Source organism: Telmatherina bonti (assembly GCF_933228915.1).
Source record: "Telmatherina bonti genome assembly, chromosome: 19".
NCBI lineage: Eukaryota > Metazoa > Chordata > Actinopteri > Atheriniformes > Telmatherinidae > Telmatherina > Telmatherina bonti.
The window spans coordinates 2,708,758-2,718,795 of NC_136617.1; the positions used below are offsets into that span (position 1 = coordinate 2,708,758).

At 38.7% G+C, this 10,038-nt stretch overlaps 1 protein-coding gene across 1 annotated transcript; it reads left to right on the forward strand.

Annotated features, from left to right (window-relative positions):
- Positions 1-1,839: 1,839 nt before the first annotated feature.
- Positions 1,840-9,358, forward strand: LOC306770244 (uncharacterized protein). The gene is made up of 3 exons (XM_079259085.1): positions 1,840-2,583; positions 7,616-7,708; positions 8,279-9,358. Exons 1-3 carry the CDS (start codon positions 2,398-2,400, stop codon positions 8,579-8,581), a joined length of 582 nt encoding a protein of 193 aa, XP_079115211.1. The 5' UTR covers positions 1,840-2,397; the 3' UTR covers positions 8,582-9,358.
- Positions 9,359-10,038: the final 680 nt, after the last annotated feature.

Genomic DNA, 10,038 nt, shown 5'->3' on the forward strand with positions numbered 1-10,038 from the left:
CCGGATGTCAGCCTCCTTCCAAAACATTACTACCTGGAGCACTACCCACAAATGATTCGTTGCTTCGGCCCTCTAATTTCATTATGGACTATGAGATTTGAGGCTAAACATAGCTTTTTTTAAACAGGTTGCACGCCATTCAAACTGCTTTAAAAACATAACTCGTTCACTTGCTGTTAAACATCAGTTCATGCTTGCCTATAACACGCATTCCTCCAATCTCAAGAGGTCCTCCTTGGAGGTCACAGATGTCTCAGTTATGCCTGTTGATGTCCTTAATGAGGGAGTAGTGTCTGTTCTGAAGCAGAGATACCCAGATGTGACAGAAGTTCATATGGCAAAAAATGTCTCTTGCCGTGGCATACATTACAGAGAGGGTATGCATATTGTCCGGGGATCTGCAGATGGACTTCCAAAATTTAATAAGATCATTCAGATGTGTATTCTTAAGGAACGGTTGTGTTTCCTTGTCAAGGATGAATGTGCCTGGTATAGGGAGCATTTTGGTGGATTTGAACTTTCCGCCTCAACCACTACAGAGGTTGGTTTAATTGAGTTTGGACACTTGGAGGACCCATATCCTCTTGTGGAGTACATGATTGGAGGTTTGCGCATGGTAATGCTGAAAAGGTTCATCATTGTTAAAGGTTAGTGTCACTGCGCAATGTCCTGTAAGTCAGGCTCGTAGAAATTTTATTACAGAAACCTTTTTGTTATTTGAAATATAATGATGTATTGGTTGATTTTTTTTTCTTCTCTTTCTTTTTTTCTGCTTCAGATTAAAGGCGTTCCATAATGGCAGGTCCAGCTGCTCTACGGATCATCTTTGGCACTGAGTCTGACTCGAGAAAACTACCCCTGGTTTCTGGAATTCCAGCAACAGTGGAAGAACTCCATAAGACAATTAAGACATTCTTTCAATTGAAATAGGACTTTCGGTTGCAGTACATGGATGCTGACTTTAATGAATTCATGAACCTAACTTCTGTTTCTGAAATTCAAAACAAAAGCACACTGAAAGTAATGTTTGAAGAGCCCTACATCACATTGTTCCCAATACAATCACCTGCTGAAACCTCAAGTCCCACTATCCTAGAGCCTCAAGAGTCAACTTCATCAATAGCCTCATCCTGCAGTGATGATACGCTGTACACATCAACCCCACATTCATCCCCAGAACTTCAGCTGTCAGGATTGTCCTCCTGGCCTCGGATTTTTGTGATCCCTAAGTTTAACTACGAGGTTGAATTTGAGCTTCAGCAAAAGAATATGGAATCTGAGATCAATGGAACATACTTCAACCCTGGTCCAAAGCTGAAAGGACTCATTCTTGATGGCCTAGCGCAAGAAATGATTAAATATTCTAAATATCCAAAAGATAATCAGTGTGAGGAGGTAGCAGCAGCTTTGACAAGAGCATTAGGGGTAGTACTAATTACATCTACTCAGACTACTGCAATGATATCAATTTTTGGGTCCTTTTAAATATTTTTTAAGTTTGTAATTTTACTCAAATAATCATTACAACATCATCTACTCAATCAGGTTTAGATTCACAAGTGCTAAGTACAACTGAATGAACATTTAGAACTTAAATTTGCATTTTTGTAGCCGATATTGGCGTTTGATCAAACTAGTGCAAATTCAGCAGGCCCAAGTTTAGAGAGCTGACCATAAGCAGAAGAGGATAAGAGATTAGGCATGAAGCATCAATCTTTAAAAAGTAACTAGTCCGGAATGCTCTGAATAACTTTTTCATTTCTATTTTTTAATACCAGTAGGGATATTTTTTTTAATAAAGAAGTACTTTGGTCATGTATATATGACTGAAAATCTTGACAGAACTCAATTCATAACTGACTTAATATTTCAGTCATAATTTAATTTCAGTCATGTACAGAGACAACTGAAATATTTTTGCTTACAAGTAACACTACAGGTATTAAAAATACAAATGTAACAATACTCAAAGCACTCTGTAGTAGTTATTTAATCAGTGATGTTTCGTGCATTACTATCTTTTCATTTATATTATCACGATCATCTCTCCAAACCTGGGCCGGTCGAGTTTGCTTCTTTGTGATCATGTGGCAATATTGCCTATAAAAATACAGATTAAAGTTTTAGATATGAATTCAAATGTACTCAAATATGAATAAAAAAGTGACTGAATAGATCACATTTTTAATACATCCCTAACTAAGTGTATGATTATCAAAGGTAAAAAATATATAAGTACTTTAAACAATGACTTAAATATAGTAATATAAGAAGATGTAGTTAGTTCCTTCCACCCTTGTCGCTGACTATTTTTCATGGTAATTAATGACTGCAGAATTTTAATTTGAATTTGTCCGTAGTCCTGGAGCCGTGTGCAAGAGGAGTAATAAACAGTAAATGGAGGGCTTTTTGTCTCATATTTTTAAGGTGAATGATGGGTTTTTGCGGATCACAACAAAGCCTCTGCAATCAAAGTTCCTGGCTCAGTTGGACCACTTTTCAGAGAAGTTGCTGCAAATTTTCCAGAACAAAGGAGGAGAGAAGGGACATAAAATAAAAAGCGTCCTGGCTACCAAAGATATGGTTAGTGGGAAAAGTGCAAAAAATATGATGTGACTTTTTGGAAAGTTATTTTAAAGATTTACTGTGCATAACTGCAAACTGGCTTTTTTTTCTTGACAATGTTTATGAGCCACTCTGTTGCTTAAGTAATTGGTCCCAAAAATGTAATTTTGTGATAAAAATGACCAGATTGAAGCAGATTCTAAACAAAGACGTGAGTATAGCTCTATACTAATATACTACTGTAGACTCTGGGAGTCAAAATCATCCTCCATTAAGGTAGCCGTTATAAAACTATCTTTCCACTTTTGCCTTGCATCTTATGTTAATAATTTTTGTTCTGTCAGTGTGGACAAAGCATGCAGCAACACAACACAGCTTGCAGCAAAATATTTAGAGGAATTGTTAATGAGCCGTGCAGTGACATACTGTAGCTGGACAAACCAGTGGCATTAAGTAATGAAGTTGTGTGGCAAAACAGTTTTAGTTTGAATAATAAACCCTGCAGCTCCTCAACAGTGAAGAAATCTTTGTGTCAGAGTGATACAAAGATTTGTTTAGCTGTTATCCACAACTTTACTAATCTTTGCTCACCAGAGAGATCAAATAGTCTTTTCATTCAATTCAATTCAATTCAACTTTATTTATATAGCGTCAAATCACGGCAATGCCATCTCAAGACGCTTTACAGACAGAGGGGAAAACATAATGAAGGCCAATTCATAACAGCCTATATAAGGAAACCAACAGATTGAGTTGAGTCCAACTCAATCTCCCATCCTGAGCAAGCACACTGGCAACAGTGGGAAGGAAAAAACTCCCTTTTAACAGGAAGGAAACCTCCGGCAGAACCCGGCTCAGGACAGGCAGCCATCTGCCTCTGCTGTGTGGGGGGAAGAGGACAGAAAGACAACAGACAACAGGAACTGCTACTCCCGGCCAGGGAGACCTGCTGAGACAGGAGACATACATGTTAATGATGCAGCACTGTTGGGGGGGGGGGGGGGGGGGGGATAAAAGAGAGAGATAAAGAGAAAGAAGCTCAGTGTATCAGGAAATGTCCCTCAGCAGTCTAAACCTATAGCAGCATAACTAAGGGATGCTAACCATCCCTAGCTATAGGACGTATCAAAAAGATAAGTCTTCAGCCTAGTCTTAAAGGTGGGGGGGGGGTGTCTGCTTCCCTAACACTAACTGGGAGCTTATTCCATAAGAGAGGGGCCTGATAACCAAAGGCTCTGCCTCCTGCTCGGCTCTTTGAGACTCTAGGAACCACAAGTAAGCCTGCAGTCTGCGAACGAAGTACTCTGCTTGGTATATAAGGAACTATGAGGTCTTTGATATATAGTGGTGCCTGGTTGTGGAGGGCTTTATATGTAAGGAGAAGGATTTTAAATTCTATTCTAGATTCAACAGGCAGCCAGTGAAGAGAGGCTAAAACTGGAGAAATATGATCTCTCCTGCTGGTTCTGGTCAGGACTCTGGCTGCAGAATTCTGGATCAGCTGAAGGCTTTTCAGGGCATATTTAGGACAGCCCAGTAATAGAGAGTTACAGTAATCTAGTCTCGAAGTAACAAAAGCGTGAACCAGTTTTTCTGCATCACTCTGAGACAGAATGTCCCTAATTTTGGCTATATTACGTAAATGAAAGAAGGCTGTTTTAGTAACCTGCTTAATATGTGGGCCAAAGGACAGGTCAGGGTCAAATATTACTCCAAGGTTTCTCACTGTAGCACTGGAAGCTAAAGTAATGCCATCCAGGTTCATTACAAAACCGGAAAATTTAGCTCTGAGTTTTTCAGATCCAACGAGAATTACTTCAGTCTTATCTGAGTTTAAGAGGAGAAAATTTCTAGACATCCAAGTCTTTATGTCTATGAGACAATTTTGTAGTCTATTGGGCTGATTTGTTTCATCTGGTTTAAAGGATAAGTATAGTTGAGTATCATCTGCATAACAATGAAAGTTTATTCCATGCTGTCTAATAATTTTGCCTAAAGGGAGCATATATAGCGTGAAGAGTATTGGTCCAAGTACAGAACCTTGAGGAACTCCATGACTTACTGTAGTTTGGGAGGAGGACTTGTCATTTACATGAACAAACTGAAGTCTATCAGATAAATATGATTTAAACCAGCTTAACGCTGTACCTGTAATTCCAATCACCTGTTCTAGTCTCTGTAACAGAATGTTATGATCGACTGTATCAAATGCAGCACTAAGATCAAGCAAGATAAGTACGGACACAAGTCCTTTGTCTGAGGCCATAAGAAGGTCATTAGTAACTTTCACCAATGCTGTCTCAGTACTATGATGAGCTCTAAATCCTGACTGAAACTCCTCGCATAAATTATTTCTGCTCAGGTGGGCATGTAGCTGAGCTGAAATTATTTTCTCCAGAATTTTGGACATAAACGGGAGATTAGATATAGGTCTATAATTTGCTATCACCTCTGGAGCCAGAGATTGCTTTTTAAGTAAAGGCTTGATTACAGCATTTTTAAATGATTGTGGTACATATCCTGTCACTAAAGACATATTGATAAGATTTAGTTGTGATGTATTAATTAAAGGGAAAATGTCCTTAAAGAGGCTCGTTGGGAGAGGGTCTAAGATACAGGTGGGTGGTTTAGATGAAGCTATTATTTTAGTTAATTCAGAGGGTTGGACAGGACAGAAACTATTGAGACACAAGTCAGATCCTGGTTCTAAGGATGCTTCGGAGACCACAACAGGCTCAACATTATAGGTAGAAGGAAGAATATTGTGGATTTGATCTCTAATAGTGTCAATTTTATTCCTGAAAAAACACATGAAATCATCACAGCTAAGTGAGAAAGGAATACATGGCTCCACAGCACTCCGGCTCCTAGTAAGCCTAGCTACAGTGCTGAAAAGAAACCGAGGGTTGTTTTTGTTTTCCTCTATCAATGATGAATAATAAGCTGTTCTTGCCGTACGTAAGGCTTTTTTGTATACAATTAAACTTTCTTTCCAGGTTAAGTGAGACTCCTCTAGTCCTGATGAACGCCATCTGTTTTCCAAACGCCTTGATGCCTGTTTTAGAGCTCGAAGCTGGGAATTAAACCAGGGAGCCTTCATAATCTTACCTAATTTCTTCTTCTTTAGGGGGGCAACATTATCCAAGGTTGTACGCATTGAAGCTGTTATAGTATCAGCATGTTGATCAATCTGAGCAGGAGTAAGGCTTAAAGGGGGACTCTCAGTCATGCTAACACATGGTAGAGGGGAAAAAATTGATTCAATTGATTGTTTAAATTTTGTAATATTATTGTCTGATAAACATCTACTATAGTAGAATTTATTTTTGGTCAGTGAGTAATCAAATAAAGTGAATTCAAAGGTTAATAAGAAGTGATCGGACAAGACAGGGTTTTGAGGAAATACTTTGAGCTTATCAGTCTCAATACCAGATGTTAGAACCAGATCAAGAGTATGACCATGAGAGTGAGTGGCTCCATTGACATTTTGTGAAAACCCAATTGAGTTTAGAATAGAGCTAAAGGAAATGTTTAAACTATCATTTTCATGGTCAACATGAATATTAAAATCACCTAGTACAATGACTTTATCAGTAGTCAGCACTAACTCAGACAAGAGATCAGAGAATTCGGTCAGAAACTCGGAGTAAGGTCCAGGTGGGCGATACGCTAATGCTAAAAGGAGCGGTTTCTCTCAATTCCATTTTGGATGAGATAAATTTAATGTCAGGAATTCAAAGGATTTATAGTTAGTTTTGTGCTTAGGATTAATTAATAATTCTGACTGAAAAATAGCTGCAACACCTCCTCCTCTGCCTGTAGTTCTAGGAATGTGAAAGTTTAAATAGTTAGCTGGCGTAGCTTCATTAATACTAACATAATCCTCTTGCTGTCACCAGGTTTCCATAAGACAGAATAAATCAATGTGGTGATCACCTATCAAGTCATTGACTAATAAAGACTTATTTGGGAGGGATCTGATATTCAGTAGGCCACACTTTATTGTCTTATTTTCAGATTTTATTAGATCCATTGTTTTTATTTTTATGAGGTTTTCATGATTAACCCCAGAAGTGTTTTTGTGTTGTTTAATTCTTACTGCTGGGGAGTTGTATAAGGTCGGAATGGGGTTTTGGGTGGGCGGCGGCAGGTGGGAAGCTGCAGAAAAGTGTGTAGGACTACAATTCTGCCTCCTGGTCCCAACCCTGAGTTGTCAATTTAGCTGACTAATAAAAGAGTCCATATTGCTAGATAAGAGAGCGGCTCCATCCAACGTGGGATGGATGCCATCTCTCCTAATAAGACCAGGCTTTCCCCAAAAAGCGCTCCAACTATCTATAAAACCCACGTTGTTATCGGGACACCACCTAGACAACCAGCGGTTGAAGGATGACATGCGGCTAAACATGTCATCGCTGATTAAATTTGGCAAGGGACCAGAGAAAACTACGGAGTCTGACATGCTCTTGGCAAAGTTACACACCGAAGCAACATTAATTTTAGTGACCTCCGATTGGCGTAACCGGGTGTCGTTACCGCCGACGTGAATTACAATCTTACGGTATTTACGTTTAGCCTTAGCCAGCAGTTTCAGATACGATTCGACGTGGCCCGCTCTGGCCCCAGGAATGCATTTGACTATGGTCCCCGGTGTCTCTAGAGCCACGTTTCTGACTATGGAACTACCTATAATCAGGGTTTCTGCCTCAGCGGGTGTGTCGCCGAGCGGGGAAAATCTGTTAGAAACGTGAACAGGTCGGTGGTGGCCAGTGGGTTTTGGTTTGGGGCTACGTTTCCGCCTGACCGTCGTCCAGCCCGCCTCGGCTCCCGGCTGCGCGGGAACTGCTGAGGGACCGCTAGGTGGGCTAGCTGCCCTGGCTGGTAGCTCCGCACTGGCTAATGGGGGCTTGCTGACTAACTGCTTCCCTAACTGAGTGCGGAGCTGGCACTGTCTATGAATCCCACCCTTCTTTGTTTTAGGAAAAACCCTTTCCAGTGTTGCATCTATATTTTTATTTAATTTTGTCCTGTTGTATGGTCCCTGTTTTAGAGTGACCACATCAACATCAGGAGGGAATGTGTCCTCAAAAGCCTGACCATATACCTCAATGAAGATCCAAACTCTCTCTTCAAGGAATATGTGGTAAGTTGATCATTGCCCCCTAAAACAAACAGTTTTAAGCAATCAGATGAGTCTCAATGTGATATTAATGAAAGATTCACAAATGTATTTTGTGGTAAATATATAAAAAACAATTTTCATTCATCTTAATGTTCATACAGTACTGTATATGTATTATGTACACATATCAGTATCATTAATTTTTTTTTTAAACAAACAGGGTTGTTATAGTTTCATTCAAAAACATTAGATATCTCTCTTCATTTCAACCTATAACAAGAGCAAAGACTTGCATCTGTAGTATATGCTGTTATCCTCTGTAGGAATTATTTATTTAAATATCCAAAACCTATGTGTTGGCTATGTATCTTAAGTTGTAATGTTACATTATTAGACACACTTCAAACAATATAAAACCAGCGATTGCATTTCTGGTTGCACTGTTTCAAACATGGGTCCCAGCCTCCACAAGGCATTACAAGATCTTCAAAGGCAGTTATGACATCTTCAAAAGTTGTAAGAAAACTTTAAACAATGAAAAAAAATAAACAGTGGCCTTTAACATGAGTGTTGCATGTGTCTATTTTTCAGCCCTCCACTGCTGAAGATGCAGAGAATGACATTACTACCACGGTTATGGGCATCTACACATTCCGAAGAGATGAAATCAGGGAGCAAAATGATGTGGTGGTCGTCATTGAAGGGGTCAAAGTCCTCACCAACGTGGACATGATGGCATTCATCTTGCTGTTTGGGCTGATTTATGCCCTGGATCTCAGCTTCCCAGATAACTTGAAGTATACATTTGAGTTTGTCCAGAAAATCATCATGAATCTGGATGGACACCGGCTCAACACTAAAATACAGCAGCTGAAAATGAAGCTGTTCATTTAGAAGGAGGCACAGGTGACAAATAACAGTGGAAATATGCACCTGTTTTTGTTTTGTTTCACTGAACTTTATCAGCATGCTTCATCGACAGTGCAAAGTGATTATGAGGGGGAAGACACAGCATACTTGTTGCCTCTTTGCTCTAGGAAGGAGTCACTTCAGGGTCTTGTCCTCTGCTCTTCATTTTCCATGAGGCAGTGATTCAGTTAGTGGACATAGAGGAGCAAGAAAAATATAGAAGCACAAACCTGAGCGGAGACCTTGCAGCGCAAATGGACAGGAGAAAACACTTTTTTTTCTGGTCTCAGTGACTTTTGAACATTTTCTCTGGACAGAGGGACACTGCCAAATCAAACAAGAGAAAAGAGGAACAGATTTTGCTTGCTTTTGAAATGGTGACGTGCTGCTGAAAAAATGTCTAATGGAATTTATGAAGGATCACTATTTTTAAGCCGATAGATGATTCTGATTGTTAGATAGATTGAAAGATTTTTGTCAACTGACACAATCAACAAAAGGACATGCCTCAGACTAGAAAGAAGCTGGATTCTCCACATGTTGTCATATTTATATGTTGATGTTTACACCAGTGTATCAGGTGTTTGCAAACAAGTTTAAAATTAGGTAACATTTCATTTCTACCTTTAAGGTTCATATTAACATCTGGAAGATTAGAATCTTGATTCTGTGCTGTGGGTTGTCAATTTAGCACATTTGTTTTTGTTTTTATCTATTTGCTAAAACAATATTCACTATAAATGCAATGCACCAGGCTTAACTAACTACATAGAATTGTTCAAAATAATACCTAAAAGAAAGACTGGTTTTATTCTTCCCCCCATGCATTGTGTAATATGTTATCCCTAATTGTTTTATGTTAAAATGTTGCAAAAGTTTTTTTTTTAAAAAAGAAAAAAAAAGGGGGGGAAAATGTACATTTTCACATTTAAATGCAGATTTTACATTCTATTTTAGAAACTAGTTGGCTTTTCAGGTTTGCAACATCCCAACTGTGGTTAGTAATTGCTAAGTGTTATATTCAGCAGGCTGTTTTCCAGGAGTAGATTTGGTGGCTGGAAGATGAAAAAAGGCTGCTTGCTCCTTGCTTGTTTTAGAAACCAAATTTTGTTTTACTGATGATTAATTTTGATTTACTGATTTGGATTTTAATCTGTAAAAGAAGCAATGTCACCACATGCAGGATGTCCTCCTCCTGAGGTCTGTTGTAGTTCTGACCCATTTTTTTTTTTATTTTATGGGTATTTGTTGAGCTGTTATGGCTTTTAAATAAAAAAAAAAACTGAACCAGGTTTAGTGTCATTGTTTCCAAATGGGATATCAAATAAATTAATATTTCCAATTTCACTTTTAATTAATTATATTTTTTTGGGTTGAACAAACACAAATGAATTCGGTTGCTGTATGTAATGTAATTACTTGGTTGCAACTCCATTTAAGAA